Source organism: Chiloscyllium plagiosum, unplaced genomic scaffold, assembly GCF_037043375.1.
Source record: "Chiloscyllium plagiosum isolate Xiang-an unplaced genomic scaffold, Cpla_swu_hap1 HiC_scaffold_5, whole genome shotgun sequence".
Lineage (NCBI taxonomy): Eukaryota > Metazoa > Chordata > Chondrichthyes > Orectolobiformes > Hemiscylliidae > Chiloscyllium > Chiloscyllium plagiosum.
Genome location: NW_028270143.1, coordinates 79,260,038 through 79,280,937, shown reverse-complemented (window position 1 = coordinate 79,280,937; position 20,900 = coordinate 79,260,038). Strand labels below are relative to the sequence as shown.

Genomic DNA, 20,900 nt, shown 5'->3' with positions numbered 1-20,900 from the left:
AGCACTTTGCCCAAATCCCTCAAAAACCCTTCCTATTCATATACCCATCCAGATGCCTTTTAAATGTTGTAATTGTACCAGCCTCCACTACTCCTCTGACAGCTCATTCCATTCATGCACCACCCTCTGTGTGAAAAAGTTGCCCCTTAGGTCCTTTTTAAATGTTTCCCCTCTCACCCTAAACTTATGCCCTCTAGTTCTACTCTCCACCAACTCAGGGAAAATACCTTGTCTGTTTACCCTATCCATGTCCCTCATGATTTTAAAAGACTCTATAAGGTCACCCCTCAGCCTCTGACGCTCCAGGGAAAACAGCCCTAGCCAATTCAGCCTCTCCCTATAGTTCAAATCCTCCAAACCTAGCAACATCCTTGTAAATCTTTTCCGAACCCTTTCAAGTTTCGCAACATCCTTTCAATAGGAAGGAGACAAGAATTGTACACAATATTCCAACAGTGGCCGAACCAATGCCGTGTACAGCGGCAACATGACCTCACATCTCCTGTACTTATTGCTTTGACCAATAAAGAAAAGCAGACTAAATGCCTTCATCACTATCCTATCTACCTGAGACTCCACTTTCAAGAAACTACTAACCTGCCCTCCAAGGTCTCTTTGTTCAGCAACACTCCCCAGGACCTTATCATTAAGTATATAATTCCTGCCCTAATTCACCTTCCCAAAATGCAGCACTTCACATTTATCTAAACTAAACTCCATCTGTCACTCTTCAGCCATTGGCCCATCTGATCAAGTGACTCTGAGGTAACTTTCTTCACTGTCCACTACACCTCCAATTTTGGTGTCATCTGCAAACGTACTTACTTCACACCAAATCATTTACATAAATGACAAGAAGTAGTGGACCCAGCACCGATCCTTGAGGCACACTACTGGTCACAGGCCTTCAGTCTGAAAAGCAACCCTCTACCACCAACCTTTGTCTTCTACCCTTGAGCCAGGTCTATAGCCAAATGGCTAATTTTCCCTGTATTCCATGTGATTTAATCTTGCTCACCAGTCTACCATGAGGAACCTTGTCAAACACCTTACTTAAATTCATATAGATCACATCCACCGCTCTGTCCTTATCAATGATCTTTGTTACTTCTTCAAAAAACTCAAACAAGCTTGTGAGATATGATTTCCCATGCACAAAGCCGTGTTGACTATCCCTAATTAAACCCTGACTTTCCAAATACATGTAAGTCCTGTCCCTCAGGATTCCCTCCAACAACTTACCCACCACTGAGGTCAGGCTCACCGGTCCATAGTTCCCAGGCTTGTCCTTACCACCTTTTTTAAATAGTGACACCATGTTAGCCAACCTCCAGTCTTCCAGTACCTCACCTGTGACTATCGATGACGCAAATAGCTCAGCAAGGAGCCCAGCAATCACTTCCCTAGCTTCCCACAGAGTTCTAGGGTACACCTGATCAGGTCCTGAGGATTTATCCACCTTTTATGCGTTTTAAAAGATCCAGCACCTCCTCCTCTATAATATGGACATTTTTCAAGATGTCACCATCTATTTCCCTGCATTCTATATCTTCCATGTCCTTCTCCACAGTAAACACTGATGCAAAATACTCATTTAGTATCTCCCCCATCTCCTGCAGTTCCACACATAGGCTGCCTTGCTGATCTTTAGGGGTCCTCATCTCTCCCTAGTTTCCTTTTGTCCTGAATATATTTATAAACTACCTTTGGATTCTCCTTAATCCAATTTGCTAAAGCTATCTCATGTCCCCCTTTGCCCTCCTGGTTTCCTTCTTAAGTATACTCCCACTGCCTTTATACTCTTCTAAGGATTCACTTGATCCATCCTGTCTATACCTGACATATGCCTTTTTTTTAATCAAAATTTCAATTTCTTTAGTCATCCAGCATTCCCTGCACCTACCAGACTTTCCTTTCACCCGAACAGGAACAGGAACAGGAACATAAGGGGTGGCACAGTGGCTCAGTGGTTAGCACTGCTGCCTCACAGCACCAGGGTCCCAGGTTAGATTCAAGCCTTGGGCGACTGTCTGTGTGGAGTCTACACATTCTCCCCGTGTCTGCGTGGGTTTCCTCCAGGTGCTCCAGTTTCCCTCCCACAGTCCAAAGATGTACAGGTCAGGTGAATTGGCCATGCTAAATTGCCCATAGTGTTAGGTGCATTAGTCAGAGGGAAATGGGTCTGGGTGGGTTACTCTTCCGAGGGTCGGTGTGGACTTGTTGGGCTGCAGGGCCTGTTTCCACACTGTAGGTAATCTAATCATATGGTCTCTGGACTCTTGTTATCTCATTTTTGAAGGCCTCCAATTTTCCAGCCGTCCCTTTACTTATGAACATCCATCCCCAATCAACTTCTGAAAGTTCTTGCCCAATACCATCAAAATTGGTCTTCCTCCAATTTAGAACTTTAACTTTTAGATCCAGTCTATCCTTTTCCATCATTATTTTAAAACTAATAGAATTATGGTTCGCTGGCACCAAAGTGCTCCCCCACTGACACCTCAGTCACCTATCCTGCCTTATTTCCCAAGAGTTGGTCAAGTTTTGCACCTTCTCTAGTAGGTACATTCATGTACTAAACAAGAAAATTTTCTTGTACACACTTAAATTCCTCTCCAACTACAGCTGTCCCGGTCTATGTTTGGAAAATTAAAATCCCCTACCATAACTACCCTATTATTCTTACACCAACTGAGAGCTCATTACAAATTTGTTTCTCAATTTCCTACTATTAGGGGGTCTGTAATACAACTCCAATAAGGTGATCATCCCTTTCTTATTTCTCAGTTACACCCAAATAACTTCCTTGGACATATTCCCAGGAATATCCTCCCTAATTACAGCTGTAATGTTATCCCTTATCAAAAATGCCACTCCCCCTCCTGTCTTGCCTCCCCTTCTATCGTTCCTCTGGCATTTGTATCCTGGAACATTAAGCTGCCAGTCCTGTACATTCATGAACCAAGTTTCTGTAATTGCTATGATATCCCAGCATTCTGAACCATACCCTGAGTTCATCTGCCTTCCCTGTTAGGCCTCTTGCATTGACATAAATGCAGTTTAATTTATCAAAGAGTCATAGAGATGTACAGCACGGAAACAGACCCTTTGGCCCAACTCATCCACGCCAACCAGATTTCCCAACCCAATCTAGTCCCACCTGCCAGCATCCGGCCCATATCCCTCCAAACCCTTCCTATTCATATACCCATCCAGATGCCTTTTAAATGTTACAAATGTACTAGCCTCCACCACTTCATTTGGCAGCTCATTTCATACATGTACCACCCTCTGCATGAACAAGTTGCCCCTTAGGTCTCTTTTATATCTTTCCTCTCTCACTCTCAACCTATGCCCTTTAGTTCTGGACTCCCCTACCCCAGGGAAGAGACCTTGTTTATTTATCCTATCCATGCCTCTCATGATTTTATAAACCTCTATAAGGTCACCCCTCAGCCTCTGACACTCCAGGGAAAACAGCCCCAGCCTATTCAACCTGTCCCTACAACTCAAATCCTCCAACCCTGGCAACATCCTTGTAAATCTTTTCTGAACCCTTTCAAGGACTCTTTGTTCAGCAATACTCCCCAGCAGCTTGTCATTAAGTGTATAAGTCCTGCTAAGATTTGTTTTTCCAAAATGCAGCACCTCGCATTTATCTAAATTAAATTCCATTTGCCACTCCTCAGCCCACTGGTCCATCTGATCAAGATCTCATTGTAATCTGAGGTAACCTTCTTTGCTGTACACTACACCTCCAATTTTGATGTCATCTGCAAAATTACTAACTATACCTCTTATGCTCATATCCAAATCATTTATATAAATGACAAAAAGTAGAGGACCCAGCACCAATCTTTGTGGCACTCCACTGGTCACAAGCCTCCAGTCTGAAAAACAACCCTCCACTACCACCCTCTGTCTTCTACCTTTGAGCCAGTTCTGTATCCAAATGGTTCGTTCTCCCTCTATTCCATGAGATAGAACATAGAACATAGAAAAGTACAGCACAGAGCAGGCCCTTTGGCCCACGATGTTGTGCCGAGGTTTAATCCTAATGTAAAATATAATAAGTTAACCTACGCACCCCTCAACTCACTGCTTTCCATGTGCATGTCCAGCAGTCGCTTAAAGTATCCAATGACTCTGCTTTCACAGCTGGCAATGCATTCCATGCATTCACAACTCTCTGCCTAAAGAACCTACCTCTCATGTCTCCTTTATCCCTTCCTCCTAATATCTTCAAACTATGACTCCTCATACCAGTCAATCTTGCCCTGGGGAAAGGTCTCTGGCTACTGACTCTATCTATTCCATTCATTATCTTGTATACCTCAATCAGGTCTCCTCTCTTCCTCCTTCTCTCCAGAGAGAAAAGTCTGAGCTCATTCAATCTTTCTTCATAAGGCAAGCCCTCGAGTCCAGGCAGCATCCTGGTAAACCTTCTTTGCTCCCTCTCCAAAGCCTCTGTATCTTTCCTATAATAGGATAACCAGAACTGGACACAACATTCCAAGGTAAAAACAATGACTGCAGATGCTGGAAACCAGAGTTTAGATTAGAGTGGTGTTGGAAAAGCACAGCAGTTCAGGCAGCACCACTCTAATCTAAACAATATTCCAAGTGTGGTCTCACCAGGGACTTGTAGAGCTGTAGCAAAACCTTGCGGCCCTTATACTCAATCCCCCTGTTAATGAAAGCCAAAACACCATATGTTTTCTTAACAACCCTATCCATTTGGGTGGCAACTTTGAGCAATCTATGTACTTACACACCCAGATCCCTCTGTTCCTCCATACTGCCAAGAATCTTGTCTTTAATCCTATATTCAGCATTCGAGTTCAACCTTCCAAAATGCATTACTTCACATTTATCCAGGTTGAACTCCATCTCCATTTCTCAGCGCAGCTCTGCATCCTGTCTATGTCGCGCTGCAGCCTGCAGTAGCCTTCTATACTATCAACAATACCTCCAACTTTTGTGTCATCTGCAAATTTATTAACCCATCCCTCAACATCCTCATCCAAGTCATTTAGAAAAACGACAAAGAGCAGATGCCCAAGAACAGAGCCCTGCGGGACCCCACTCAACACTGACCTCCAGGCAGAATACTTTCCATCTCCAACCACTCTCTGCCTTCTGTCAGCCAGCCAATTCTGAATCCAACTAGCCAAATCTCCCTATATCCCATACTTCCTGACTTTATGAATGAGCCTACCATGGGGAACCTTATCAAATGCCTTGCTGCAATCCGTATACACCACATCCACTGCTCGACTTTTGTCGACTTGTCTTGACACCTCAAAGAACTCAATAAGATTTGTGAGGCATGACCCGACCCTCACAAAGCCATGCTGACTGCCTTTAATCACACTATGCTTTTTCAAGTAGTCATAAATCCTATCCCTCAGAATTATTTCCAAAACTTTGCTGACCACAGACGTAAGACTGACTGGTCTGTAATTGCCAGGGATTTCCCTATTACCCTTCTTGAAAAGAGGAACAACATTCACCTCCTTCCAATCCTCCGGTACGACTCCCGTGGAGAGCGAGGAGGCAAATATCCTCACCACCGGCTTAGCAACCTCCTTTCTCACTTCCCGGAGCAGCCTGGGATAAATCTGGTCTGGCCCTGGGGACTTATCAATCTTAATGTTTGCCAAAATTTCCAGCACATCGACTTCATCAATCTTGATCTGATCAAGACTGTATCCCAGCTCCTCAAAGTTCACATTCACAACAAGGTCCCTTTCCTTGGTGAAAGCCGAAACACAAAACTCATTTAGGGCTTCTCCTATCTGCTCAGACTCTACGCACAAGTTCCCTCCGCGATCCCTGATCGGCCCTACCTTCTCCCTGATCATTCTCTTATTCCTCATGTACGAGTAAAATGCCTTTGGGTTCTCCCTAATCCTTATTGCCAAGCCTTTTTCGTGCCCCCTCCTGGCTCTCCTCAGTCCATTTCTGAGCTCCTTTCTAGCAAGCCTGTAATCCTCTAAAGCTGTGCTAGATCCTTGCTTCCTTCACCTTATGTACGCTACTTTCTTCCTTTTGACGAGAAGTTCCTCTGTTCTCATCATCCATGGTTCCTTAATCTTACCCCTTCTTACCTGTCTCAGAGGAACAAATTTGTGCATCACTCGCAACAACTGCTCCTTAAATAGTCTCCACATGTCTGCTGTGCCCTTTCTGTGGAACAATTGCTCCCAGTCTTTGCTTCCCAACTCCTGTCTGATAGCATCATAATTTCCTTTTCCTCAATTAACTATCTTCCCTTGGTAACTGCACCTTTCACTCTCTGTGCCTCTGACTGGAGCGTCTCCTATCACTATCACAATAAATCGCTTGGAACCTGATGTACTACGAACCTGATGATTGCTTGGAAAATCCTTTACATTTTCAGCCAAATCATTTTTATATATATCACAACAGCAGAGGTCCCAGAATGGATCCCTGTGGAATACCACTAGTCATGGACCTCCAACACCCTTCCACTACTACCCTCTGCCTTCTATGGGCAAGCCAATTCTGAATCCAAACAGCCACGTCACCGTGGATCCAATGCATCACAATCTTCTGGATGAGCCTACCATGATGGATCTTTTTGAAAGCCTTTCTAAAATACTTGCAAATTAAACATTAAACTCACACACTAAGCCCACATGCCACTTGTTAAAAATCCAAAATAAATGATCATTATACATATATCACAAACTTCACGTCACAGTGAATAAAAATCATCAACACTCGATAAATATCTTATTATTAAGTATGCAAATATAGAATAAAATACATATTTGTTTAACATCAATCTTTAAAAGTCAATGTTCAGACATTTCATCTCTGAACTAAGGTTAGACAAAGTAACTCAAAAGAAAGCCAAACTAGATACCATAATAACAACCTAGTCAAAATTTAAATGACCAAGTCATCATTTAATAATGACTATATTGGCCTTATCAGCAACCTGGCTTAAGGTATTTATTCTATATGGTGCTGAAATAGGGTGTATCTAAGTCATCCTCCAGGATCATGGCTACACTTTTTCACTGTGTATTGCTTAAACATATGATCAAGCCTAAGCTATCAGAGCTAAAAACTGTGTTGCTGGAAAAGCGCAGCAGGTCAGGCAGCATCCAAGGAGCAGGAGAATCGGCGTTTCGGGCATAAGCCCTTCTTCAGCAATCCTGAAGAAGGGCTTATGCCCGAAATGTCGATTCTCCTGCTCCTTGGATGCTGCCTGACCTGCTGCGCTATTCCAGCAACATATTTTTCAGCTCTGATCTCCAGCATCTGTAGTCCTCACTTTCTCCAAGCCTAAGCTATCAGTCTGGTACTGAAAAGTACCCACTCTACTTCAGATTATACGAGAAGGGTAAGTTATATTGCATGTTTGAACATCATATTGAGCTAGTTGTTTCCCACTGCTACTTTGCAGAAGCAATAACAGTGGCATTTGACACTAAAAGGAATGCTGCCATCAAGACATTTTACCTATCTGATAAATGAGTAGCTGATGTATGAATTTCAGTGCCAGTGAGAAACTAGGTATGGAGGCCATCTGTTCCCCAAGACTAGTAGATTGTATCAAATAACAAGCAAGATACTGACCATACATAATCAGGGCATGCTTGAAAATCTCACAACGCTATCCAGCATTAGATCTGATTCTGTGATTGGACACCATTCGCTAAGTAACCTGACGTTGTCAAATAATGAAATTGACAACAAATTTAGGAATATTGGGCAGGCTCACTGTGTGAAACACTCGCTGTACTCCAAGCCGCATATATTAATAACCAGGGCCCTGAACTTTGCAGCCGGACAGAATATCTACACAGATTATACCTATTCCAACTCAACAAATAGATAACCACCATTCTTTGGTTCATTTCTCAGGACAATGCCTTAACATATCAGCCTTCATGGTTTAAAATTTAAACAAAGTTTGGACGTTTACTGTCAGTCATCATTCCACATGGGAATGCTTCGACCAATCAGAATCCACTTGCCAATCAATCAGCACTCTCCTCTCATATAGTACTAATGCCTCCCTTTACTTTTGTATGTCTTGCGAATTGTGCTGATTAATACAAGATGAGAAGCTTGGACAAGATGTGTCTTTTTTCAGCAATACCCAAAAAGTCTAATGTCTGTTCTGACAATCTCCTCCCTTTATTCTCATGCAAAACACCTAGGCTATTTCCAAATAATTAAAGTCTTGACTATTCTTTTAAACCATGATCAACTATCCTCATACAGTTTACATTCATGACTATTCCACCTACATACGCATGAACACTTTGTTATCATTTTCATTCTAAAGAAATCCATTAGAAATATGCTCAAACCTCTTCAAAACAAAATTAAAGTCTGTACAAAATTAGAATAGTAATAAACAGCAAAATCTGCTGCCTTTATCATGATTTTACTATAATATGATCTACTGAAAAAAACATTGCAATGAAACTGTTATTGTCATTTCCCATTTATTGCCGTTTGGTGAGCAAACTGAGACAACTTTCTTTCAAAATTTCAGACATGACACCTAAAATGTCAGCTTACTAAGAGGTATAGTAGTAACATCAGGGAACCTGAGTAGGAATGAGGGTGTCCTTTGGTTTCAAAGTCGAAACAGACTGGTTCTTAAATGCTTAGTCATTTTTTAATTATCTCAAATGCATTCAACAAATGATGTTTCATCTTCAGAAAAATCACTTGAGTTGGAGATAATGCATAACAATATTTTCAATTTTGACACATGGAAAGACAATCATTAGATTCCTATCCATTTAGGTCCAAGTATATCTCACACACTATAAGAACATAATCACTAGACAGCAGGAGTAGGCAACTGAGCTCCTTGAGCCTGCCCCACCATTTGATGCAATCGTGGCTAATCTCATCTCAACCTGAACTCCCCTTTCTTGCTTGTTCTCCATAATTCTTCAACCCATTACTAATTAAAAAGCTGCCTATTTCTTCCTTAAATGTACTCAATGTCCCAGCATCCACCATGTAGCAAATTCCACAAACTTTGGCTTATTCACCTAACCTATCCATATCCAGTTGTAAATCCTTATTTCTTCACTGAACTTATTTTCTCACTTATTTTAGTGTCATGTGCAAATTTGGCTATAATGCTTTCTATCCCATATTCATATCATTAATATAGACTGTAAATAGTTGGGGCCTGAAGACCAGATTCTGTGGCACCTCACTGGCTGTGCCTTTTCAACCAGAAAAAGAACCATTTATCCCGACTCTCTGCTTTCTAGTCATTAGTCAATCCAAGCTAATGCATTATCCATAATTCCATGTGATTTTAACTTGCGTAGTAACTTTGGGTAGTTCCTTATCAAATGCCTTCTGGAAATCCGGATTACTGCAAGTCAGGACCTCCCCTTATCCATATTGCTTGTTACCTTTTCACCGAACTTTAAAAAAAAATCAAACATGATCTACCCTTCATAAAACCATGCTAACTCTGATGGATTGTGTTTGGTTTTTCAAATGTCCTGTTATTGCTTCCTTAAAAATGGATTTGAACAATTTCCCAACAACACATGTTAAACTAACTGGGCTGTAGATTCCTACTTCCTGCCTCCTTGCCTTTTTGAATAAGGGCGTTATATTAGCATTGTTCCAGTCCACTAGAACCTTGCCCACATCCAGGGAATTTTGAAACATTATAAATAAGTTATAAATAATACACTATTTCTGCTGCCCCTTCCTTAAAGGTCATATCTTGGTAATTCTGCATTCTATATTTTACACATTTATAGCACAGGATCTCTCATGCTATATTATAATAGAATATTTTAAGTAGTTAGAATGTTGTTTTTGATAGTTGCCTTTCAGAAGTGGGAGCAGGGGCTCTCCTGAGACCAGTTCAATATGTATATTGGAATGCATGAAAACAATTAATATTGAGGAAGAATCCTACCAATTTTAGAAGCTAACTTCCTGAAATTCTGCCTTGAAGATTCAACGTTATTTCTGAATATCAGACATGTCAATGAAAGGCCAGGAGTATCGCTACTATGTAGTGAGGTTCAAACACTTGCATTGTGTCATACCCTATGTCAAAATTATTTAGCACCTCATCTAGGTATATTTTACAGTATTACACTATTAGAGTTATTTATTTGGGCATTTTCATGTAATCCTCTTCAATTATTTTTTAATCTGATGCATATTGCTTATTTTTGAAAGACAAGGGAGTAAAATCTATGGAGTACAAACAGGAAAATTTGATTAGATCTGCCATGATGTTACTGAATGATGTAGCAAGCTCAAAAGGCCAAATGTGTTCTCCTGCTGCCGAGTCTTATATTTCAAAGTCTTAGAACTTGGTGCTCTCTCACATTTTTATTGCGGTTGTGGACACATGTAATTTAAATAATATATGCAGAGGTCTCAAGGACTTTTCAAATGAATACAAAATAATATGGGAGAAGAATTAAGGACTATTACCATCGCTAAAAAAGTAGCATCTGACAAATAAATTGGGCTGAAGGCAGATGGCTTCCCCCATTCTAGGATCCTAAAAAAAGTAGTGGATGCATTGGTTGTAATTTTCCAGAATTCTTTGGATTCCAGAGAAGTACTGGAAGACTGGAAAACTGCCAATGTGACATCCCTACTCAAAAAGCGGGTAACCATAAGCTGATTAGCCTAACATCTATTTTTGGAAAAAATGTTGGAATCAACAATTAAGAAAGTATCAGCAGCACATTTGGAAAGCCATAATCTAATCAAGCAGAGCAGAGTCAGCCTGGTTCCATAAAAGGGAATTAATGTTTAATGAATTTATTAGAGTTTTTTGAAGAGATCACAACCAAAGTGGCTGGAGGGAAATCACTGGATGTGCTGTGTTTGGACATTTAACAAGGTACCTCACAAAAAATGTAGAATAAAAGAACCCATGGTATTGGAGGTAGTATATCAATTTTTAAAATATCTAATGGGCAAGAAACAGTGAGTGAGGATAAGGGGTTCTTTTTCAGGTTGGTGACCTATAACCAGTGGGGTTCCAAATGGACAACTGTTGAAAATACATATTAATGACGTGGAGGATGTCCTGTACAGTTACACATGTACTGTAACCAAATTTGCAGACGACACAAAAGTGGGTGGAAAGGCAGAAAGGGATTCAGAGAGATATTGATAGATTAAGTAAGTGGCTAAAAAGTTGGCAAATAGAATATAATGTGTGAAAATTTGGTGAAAATTTGAAGTCATTAATTTTAGAGAGGAGAACAAAGAACAGAGTTAGTTAAATGGAGAGAAGCCACATCAAAAAGGGTACAAGTGCACGCAACACCAAAAACTAGCACAAAGGTGTAGCAGGTAATCAGGAAGGCTAACGGAATAGTGGTTCTTATTTCAAAGCTGAAACTTTATTGCTGGAACAGCACAGCAGGTCAGGCAGCATCTAGGGAACAGAAGATTCGACGTTTCGGGCACATGCCCTTCTTCAGGAATCCTGAAGAAGGGCATGTGCCCGAAACGTCGAATCTTCTGTTCCCTAGATGCTGCCTGACCTGCTGTGCTGTTCCAGCAATAAAGTTTCAGCTTTGATCTCCAGCGTCTGCAGACCTCACTTTCTCCTGGTTCTTATTTCAAGCAGGTTAGTGAATAAGGGGTGGGGAGTCTTACCGCAACTGTACAAGATGCTGGTGAGACCACAAACGGAGTACTGTGAGCAGTATGGCCCCCTTATTTAAGGAATGATATCACTTCATTGGAGGCAGTTCAGAGAAGGTTCAGTAGGATGATCCCTTCTTTGGAGGGATGGTTTATGAGCAAAGACTAAACAGGTTGGTTCTCTAATCAGAATTGAGAGTGTGGTGCTGGAAAAACACAGCAGGTCAGGCAGCATCCGAGGAGCAGCAGAATCGACGTTTCAGGCAAAAGCCTTTCATCAGGAAGGGCTTATGTCCGAAACGTCCATTCTGCTGCTCCTCAGATGCTACCTGACCTGCTATGCTTTTCCAGCACCCCACTCTTGACTCTGATCTCCAGCATCTGCAGTCCTTACTTTCTCCTGGTTCTCTAATCACCAGAGTTTAGAAGCATGAGAGGTGATCCCATTGAAACATATAAGATTCTTAAGGGCTTGGCAGGGTAAATGCTGAGAGGATGCTTCCCCTCATGGGAGAGTCCAGGACTATGGCGCACAATCTCAGAATAAAGGGGCACGAAGTTAAGACTGTGATGAGGATGAATGTCTTCTCTCAGAGGGTTGTGAGTCTTCCAACTCTTTGTCACAGAGAACTGTGGGGACAGAGTGCTTGTTTATTGAAGGCTGAGATAGATAGATTCTTGATCAGTAGGAAATCAAGTGATCAAGTGTTATTGGGGTATAGACGGGAAGCTGGTGTGAGGAATGTCGGATCAGCCATCATCCAGTTGAATAGCAGAGTTGGCTGAAGAAGCCAAATGGCCTTCTTCTGATCCTATTCCTTATGTGCTTATTTTTTTTAAAATCACACTATTCAGTAAAGTTTCAGTGAGGTTTACTTTAAAAGTTCTATCGATTCCACGGAAGCTTTACAATGCATCTGTAATGTTTATACCCCCGGAATTAAAGTTTTCCCACAGATCCCTCACCGTGAACTTTCGATCACACTGGACCACAGCAAGCGAGCTCAACACTGTGCCAACAGGAGCTGGACAAGCCCACAGTAACAAGGAGTGAGAATCATTGGGAAATTTAACTAATTAATGCGGAAAACTGAATCAGTGAGGATTATCGCAACAGAAGAGCGACAACAAATCACAAACTTCCAAATATAACTTGCCCCTGAAACAACTGTCCGTGTCAAAACCAAGACATTTGAAGCTTAAAAACAGAATAATCTTTTCAGAGTAGGCTGTGTTACTAAAGAGTCGTTTATTTTTTTCCCCCGGCATACTTACTGGTTTAGTTCAACGTCAAGAATGAAGGATGAGTTAAATGCATCAACCTGGAAGGTAGCCTGGGCAATATGAGTGGACTGCAATAAAAAAAATCAAACAGCAACATTTAGTAAACCGGTCAATTGAGGTAATAGACAGCCGTCAGCAAAAAAAAAGTGCAATGCAGTCTGGAAAAAAAACGCATTGAAATGTTCTGCAAACTCAATTCACAAAGGCTGGACGATATTTTTGTTTAAAAATGAAATAATGAATGCAAATCGCGTGCTCGGGAATTATATGCTCTTAAAACAAAATCATAATTAATTGAGTGAAGCCTATTTTGGATGCAGAGGGGTTTTTAATTTGCTTGTTTTTTTCAAAATGCAAAGCTCTCTGGGGAATGGAGATGCAGAGAGAAAGAGAGCTCTGTTTGTGTGTGCACATTTGAATCAATGTAAATCAACGGGGTTGGACGTTGAACGGGCACCTTACCGGCTGCGAGGCTGCCTGCTGCTGTGCCCCGGTCACTCGGGTATCCAGGCCGAGCTGCTGCCCGCTGACCGGCCGCTGGAGGAGCCGGAGCGGCGTGGTTCGCTCAGGCTGCTCCAAGATGCGCTCTGCCGCCGCCTCCTTTCTCCTCCAGGCGTTGTCACCTTCAGGCGAACCTGCACGGTTTCCCGGAAAACACACTTGTTTGTCAGTGCTGTTCGAGTGACCGGCAGTGTTTTATGTTTAACCTCCCCGTATCCCCTCCCTCCTTAACCCCTCACTCAGCTCAAGTTAAAATAAAACCAAGTCAGACAGTATGAGGTCGCAAAACCGCTCGGATAATTCCATATTTAATCAGTCATTCAGCCTTTCCTGCTTTCTCTCTCTCTCACACACACACATATACACAAAACAGCCCGCCCAGGAAAATGCCTAACGTGCAAATATTGAGAAGACGCAGATTTTTGTTTGATAATCTTACCGGGTTTGCTAGTGGCGCTGCCACAATGAAGGAGATAGACTACTCCATACAGATATAAAACGATCTGAGATGGCAAAGGCTTCATATTTCATATTCTTTATCGCCCTGTAGGAGAAAATAACACAATGCAATCTTCCCCTTTTTTGTCGCAATATTTCTTAACTGGATCTACTTCAAATTTCATTCGTATTGTTTCCCGTGGTATCTTTTTTTCTCTCTGCTCTGCTTCCCTCGGAGTGCAGGCTGCAGTACTAGATGGCAGTGAGCATCTGTAGAGGTTCCCCGCGTTCCTGCCCTCCCTCCTCCTCTTCCTCCTTTCTCTATCTGGTCGCTCGCAGACAGCCAGATCCTCCTCACTCCTGCTCCCGCACGTCCACGTCAATCTCATCGCAACATCTCGCCGGCTGCAGAGCTCAGGGCCCTCACTGAGCATGGGCAGCAGCACCCAAACCAGGGTTTAGAGGATGCACTGACTGGCAAAGCTGCAGCAGGAGGTAATAGTAATATGAAAGGACATATCACACGCTGGTGTTAATATTTTAATCTATTGAACCCTTTCAAAGATCATTACTGAGAAAGTGAATTCACTTCGAAGGCCAAAAGTGTTGATTTTGCAGCGCACTGCAGGTAGTTTCATCAATAGTTTCATGATACAAACACACCCTGAGATGCAAAAAACTAAAAGTCCAATTTTTCTGATTTTTTTTTAATTTTGAAAGATTTCTCGAACAATCATACATCCAAATTCGATTGTTAGCAGTGTGTATAATTCATGTAATAAGATTCTGAAATTTATTTAGTACCATTCTGTGCACAAAATAATTTATTTTTGCAGATCACTTCCTAAGCATTCAAATTGATTTGGACTGTGCTGCAAGAATATTAATGATGACAGGTCAGTGTGTTTAAATAATACATTGAACCAAAATCTGCTATTGTTCTCAAGTAGACTAAATGTATCAGAGCTGAAAATGTGTTGCTGGAAAAGCGCAGTAGGTCAGGCAGTATCCAAGGAGCAGGAGAATCGACGTTTCGGACATGAGCCCTTCTTCAGGAATCGCCCGAAACGTCGATTCTCCTGCTCCTTAGATGCTGCCTGACCTGCTGCGCTTTTCCAGCAACACAGTTTCAGTTCTGATCTTCAGCATCTGCAGTCCTCACTTTCTCCTAAATGTGGTATCAGTCTGCACCTTAGAAAGGGTGTGTTGACCTTGTAGGGGATGCAGCACAGATTCATGATTGATACCAGGACTTAGCGAGTTTTTATGAGGATAAGTTGCACAGTCTAGCCTTGTATTTCCTTGACTAAGGACTTATTTAATTGATACATTTATGATGCTTTCAGAATTTGACAGAGCAGATCCCATGTGAAAGCTTTTCATCTTATAGTGAGTTCCAGAACAAGGAAGCACAATCTTAAAATTATTATTCATTCGTTGGATGTGGGAAGCACTGGGCAGGTTAGTATTTATTGCGCACACCTAATTGGCCTGGAGAAGGTGATGCTAAGCTGTCTTCTTGAATCGCTCATTTCCTGTGGGTATAGAGCTACCCGAAGTACTGAAAGGATAGAAAAATAGATAGAACCAGGATTTTGACTTAATGCTAGCGAAGTTGATGAGAGTAAGTGATCTTAGACCTGCATCTGTCTAGGCAAGTCACACTCCTGACTTGTGCCTTATAAATTGTGGACACGCTTTGGAAGAATTGGAGGTGAGTTACTCACTGCAGAACTCCTAGCATCTGACCTGCTGTTGCAGCCACAGCATGCATATTGCTGATACAGTTGAGTTTCTGCTCAATGATAATCCCCAGGCTGTTGATTGTAGGGGATTCAGAGATGGCAATACAATTGAACACCAAAAAGTGATGGATCAATTCTTTCTTGTCAGAGATGGTAATTTCATAACACTTGAGTGATATGAATTTTACTTGCTATTTCTCGGTAAAGTGTGGATATTGTCCACATCTTGCTGCATTTAGAGACTGCTTCATTAACTGACAAACTGTGAATTTTGTTTTACATTGTATAATCATCAATGACATCCCAACTTCTGACTTTATGACAGGGGAAAGGTCATTAATGAAGCAGCTGAAGATGGCAGACTGAGGAACTGTAGAGATGTCCAGGAAGCTAAGATGATTGACATCAAACAACCACAAATATCTTCCTTTGAGATAGATATGACACTAAACAGTGAACAGTTTTCCCTATGATTCCAGTTTTGTTCGAGCTTCATAATAATGTACTCAATCAAATTCTGTCCAGATGTACTAGAAATATAGTAGCAGCAGTAGGCTAATTCAGCCCCTTTAAATCTGCTGTGCCATTCAATATGATCATGGTTGATCATCAAACTCAATAAACTGTTCCTGATCTTTCCCTATTTTTTGATTCCTTTAGCTGTATTCAGTTCCTTGTTGAAATCATACAATGTATTGGTTGTCAATGTTTTCTGTGGTAGCAAATTCCACACTCACTCAGTAAAGGAGTTTCTCCTCATTTATTCCACATCCATAGATTATGACTACTGGTTCTGGAGTTTCCTGCAACTGGGTACTTCCTTTCTGCATCTACCCTATCTAGTCTTGTTGGAATTTTATAGGTTTCTATGAAATCTCCTGTCACTCTACTGAACTCCAGTGAATATAATCCTGACCAATTCAATCTCTCATGTGAGTCCCACCATCCCAGAAATCAATTTGGTAAACCTTCGCTGCATTCCCTCTGCAGCACAAACACCCTTCCTCAGATAAGGAGACTAAAACTGCACACAATATTCCAGGTGTGACCTTACCAAATGCCTGCATATTTCAGCAAGACATCCCTGCCCCTATATTTGAATCCTCTTGCTACAAAGACCAACATACTATTGCCGTCTTTACCACCTGCTGCACCTGAATGGCCACATTAAACAACTCATGTATGAGGATACTCAAATTTCATTGAACATTGACCCTCTCAATTTTTAACCATTTAGATATTGACACCTTCCTGTTTTTGCTATTGAAGTGGAGAACCTTACATTTATCTATGTTATACTTCATCTGTCATGATTTTGCCCACTCACTCAGTTTGTCCAAATTGCACTGAAGTATCTCTGCATTCTCCTCACAGCTTATCCTCCCTATAGTTTTGTGTCACCTGCAAATCTGGAAATATTTAGTTCCCTCATTCAAATCATGAACATATGTTGTGAATAGCTGGAATCCTAGCACAGATCCCTGAAGTATCCCATGAATCAATGCTTGCTATTTAGAAAAACACCCATTTATTCCTACTAATTGTTTTCTGTCTGACAATAGTTTTCTATCCATCCCAATACACAATTTTAATCCTGTGCATTTTAAATTTCCACACTAATCTCTTATATGAGTCTTTGCCGAAGCCTTCTGAAAGTTCAAATAAACCGCATCTACTGGTCCCCCTCATCAACTCTACTGATTACATCCTCAAAGAATTCCAGTAGATTTATTAAGCATGACTTCCTCTTCATAAATCCATGCTCTGATAAATCTTGCCCTTGTTTTCTAAATGCTAGTAATTCTTTTGTAATGGACTCTAGCTTTTTCCCCACGATTGACGTATCAAATTGTTTGAAGACCAACATCGGTGATGTTGGAGACCATCAGAAGAGGCCAAGATTTAAGCTGGAGTGATGGCAGGAAGCATTTCTTAACACAAAGGGTTATGGAAATCTGGAACATTGTCCCCAAAAAACTGTTGAGATTTGGTCAATTTAGCTACATGTGTTTATGAAAACAGAGACAAGGCAAATAAATGGACTTGAGGTGCAGATCATCCATTTCCTAATTGAAGACAGAACATGCTGAAAGGGATAAATGGCCTACTCCTGTTTTCCAATCATTATATAAATAAGGGAATTTTGATTCCTGTTGATTAAGCAAGCCAAAATGATAAATTAAGTGTTGTCATTTGTAATACACAGCTAACGAATATAGCTTAATATAAATCTGAAGCTCTGGATACCTGTACCTCAAACATCTTTCAATTCCAAACCCTGTCAAGCGAACCACTGAAGCTCAGGAAATTCAGTCATCTTTTCCTTTATTATAACAATGATGATACTTAAAAATCTTTCATGGTTATAAGGTGGTTTGTGAAGTCCTGATGGAATGATATTATGGGAGTTTTTTTCTGCCTTACTGTTTCTTATTTTGTGGATCTGGAGAATATGAAAAGAATTGTTATTATACTGTTAGTACAGAGATCTTCAAGTAGAACAACAGGATCTCTTGTCAATAAATTCAGAGTTAAGTGCAATAATGTAAACATGGAGTTAAATTTTACATTTGCTGATCCTTGTGCATCCAAACCATAATGTTGTGAGAGAGGAAGACAATCCCAGTATCCTTAGAACCAAGATAAAATTCACACAACACCAGGTTATAGTCCAACAGGGGTTGACTTGGAAGCACTAGCTTTCAAGTGCTGCTCCTATATCAATATAGTCATTCTAAAAAATGAGGGACTTAACAAACAATCCAGGTCTTTCTCAATATATAATTTCAGTTGCATCACACTGTAAACTTCTGCTATAAATTCTGTGTCTTACGATCTTATACTCCACAACCACCTGATGAAGGAGTAACTGCTTCCAAATAAACCTGTTGTATTATAACCAGGTGTTGTGTGATTTTTAACTTTGTCCACCCCAGTCCAACAGTGGCACCTCCAAATCATGACTTAGAACCAAGGCTACAAAAACACACAACTAGAACTTCAAGAAGTCTGATGTATCACCAACTGAACAATAATTTTCCAAGAGGGGCAGTGCAACAGTAATAGAAACGAAGGAAACATTTGGAAAGAGGCAGGAAACTAAATTGAATTGAAATTACAGGGATAATAATATAATCCTGTCTCTGTGGTGACCATCTCTCTCTAAATGCACACACTTCTAGTTTGTTTGACTAGTAACGTTAAATATCTGGACTTTTCCAACCATTTCAATGGATCAAGTACTGTCAAATCAAAGATCTACTCCCTACATCACAGGGCGGCACCTCCTAATCATAACATCCAAATCGTGGCTCAGTGGTTAGCACTGCTGCCTCACAGCATCAGGGTCCAAGGTTCGATTCCAGCCTCAAGCGACTGTGTGGAGTTTGCACATTCTCCCAGTATCTGTGTGGGTTTCCTTCGGGTGCTCCGGTTTCCTCCCACAGTTGAATGATGTACAGGTCAGGTGAATTGGCCGTGCTAAATTGCCCATAGTGTTAGGTATATTAGTCAGAGGGAATTGGGTGTGGGTGGGTTACTCTTCAGAGGGTCGGTGTGGACTTGTTGGGCCAAAGGGCCTGTTTCCACAATGTAGGGAATCTAATCTAATCACCCCTCTCCCTGACAATCTTCTCCCCATGCTACACCACAATAAAGCCAGCCTCCCAAAGCATTTCTGTCAAACCCCAGATGAGAACCTCTAAAACTCCAGCATCACTAAACTTCATGAAATTCCAGATATTGTTATCTATTAAACCAGGTACATTGGTGTACCGTGTTATGCTTTGCAAGCTAGGATGTGAAGGGAGAAAACAGAGATAAAGGGATCTATAACTAAAATAATCACAACTATTCTTAATTAATCCTTAAGACACGGGCTCACAAAAAGCCAGCATTTATTGCCCAACTCTGTTGCTCATTAGAAGGTATTGGTGGACCTTGATTTTGAATTGCCACTAATATGTTAAGGTTAGTCCCATGAGCCATTAGGTAGGGAATGATACAATTTTTACCCCATGACCATGAAAGAAATAGCATTATTTATCCAATCCAGGACGATGGATGACTTAGATGGAACTTGGAGGTAATGACATTCCCATGACCTGCTACCCTTATCTTTTTGGGTTGCAAGCCATGGATTTGGAAGTACTCTCCAAGAACCCTTAATAAGTTGCCAGAGGAAGTGATGGAGGCTGGTTCAGTTACATTTAAAAGGCATCTGGATGGGTATATGAATAGAAAGGGTATGGAGGCTTATGGGCCATGTAGGGACTAGATTAGGTAAGGATATTTGGTTGGCATGGATGATTTGGACTGAAGGGAATGTTCCATGCTGTACATCTCTATGACTCTATAACTTGCCTGCATTCCACAGGCAAGAAAGTGTGTTTAGGTTAGTGGATGCATTGTTGATCACTGTAATGCATTGGCCTGAGTAGTGTTCAGCTTCTCAAATACTGTTTCAGCTGAATCAGACCATGGAAGTGACAGACCTTATTTGCTCTTCAGTAGATGAGCTAATCATTGCAGAACACCCCCACCCCCAAGCCTCTAAACACATTTATGTGGCTCGTCCAGTAAATTTTGGGTAAATAAAAATCGCCTTCTGTGATGTTAACATTGGAATATTGACAATGGTTACACCATTGACACTCTAAGGAAGTAGTTAGACTCCCTATTTTGAGATGACTGCCCATCGTGTCTGTAACATGAAAGTTAGTTTCCTTTTCAATCAACTGAAGATTGTGTAGGTCTTGTTGCACAAGACTATGAACTACTTCATTATTTGAGGAATTGCAAGTCTTGCCAGACAACTTCATTCTTGTCCTCATAAATAAAAGAATCACTGATGAAGCAACTGAAAATAATTTTGCCTATTTTATAGTCTTGAGGAGTTCCTATAGTGCTATTCTGAAACTAGATGATTGTTTTCAATTACCATGTTCAGCTTCCTTTGTGCTGTAAATCAAAACACTGGAGAGCTTCCCCCATGATTCCTTTTGACTGCAAAACTTGGTCCCAAATTGACTCAAATGCTGCAATTATATCAATGACAGTCACTTCCGTCAATCATCAAATTCAGCTTCTATATCCACATTTGAACAAAGGCTGTAATGAGTTCCAGAGCTGGCTGGTCTGAGGATATTATTGAGAAGGGGCAGTTTTGTATCACTTTGCTGACAATTGACAATTGGTTGATTGGATGGTCGACTGGATTTTTTCCCTATTTTTTGTGGGAATTCTGAGAACTTCATTATTTGCAGGTAGCGTCCCGGGAGTTTC

General features: G+C 41.1%; 1 protein-coding gene and 1 long non-coding RNA gene across 8 annotated transcripts in view; one reads left to right on the top strand and one right to left on the bottom strand.

Annotated features, from left to right (window-relative positions):
- The window catches only part of adam22 (ADAM metallopeptidase domain 22), a 390,158-nt gene extending 376,036 nt beyond the window's left edge, over positions 1 to 14,122 (bottom strand). For 4 of the 7 annotated variants that reach the window (XM_087987351.1, XM_043690352.2, XM_087987352.1 and 1 more), the window contains exons 1-3: positions 13,874 to 14,120; positions 13,396 to 13,568; positions 12,925 to 13,001 (exon numbers count right to left, since the gene is read on the bottom strand). In XM_087987351.1, the coding sequence (XP_087843477.1) occupies positions 12,925 to 13,001; positions 13,396 to 13,568; positions 13,874 to 13,958 (335 nt within the window). In that variant the 5' untranslated portion in view covers positions 13,959 to 14,120. Of the gene's footprint in view, positions 1 to 12,924; positions 13,002 to 13,395; positions 13,569 to 13,873 lie in introns of all 7 variants that reach the window. The other 3 variants (XM_087987353.1, XM_043690348.2, XM_043690349.2) reach the window with 2 other exon arrangements.
- Positions 14,123 to 14,210: 88 nt separating this feature from the next.
- On the top strand, positions 14,211 to 16,260 carry LOC122550001 (uncharacterized). The gene is made up of 2 exons (XR_015757227.1): positions 14,211 to 14,367; positions 15,943 to 16,260. It is a non-coding gene; the product is annotated as an uncharacterized LOC122550001 (long non-coding RNA).
- The last annotated feature ends 4,640 nt before the right edge of the window (positions 16,261 to 20,900 follow it).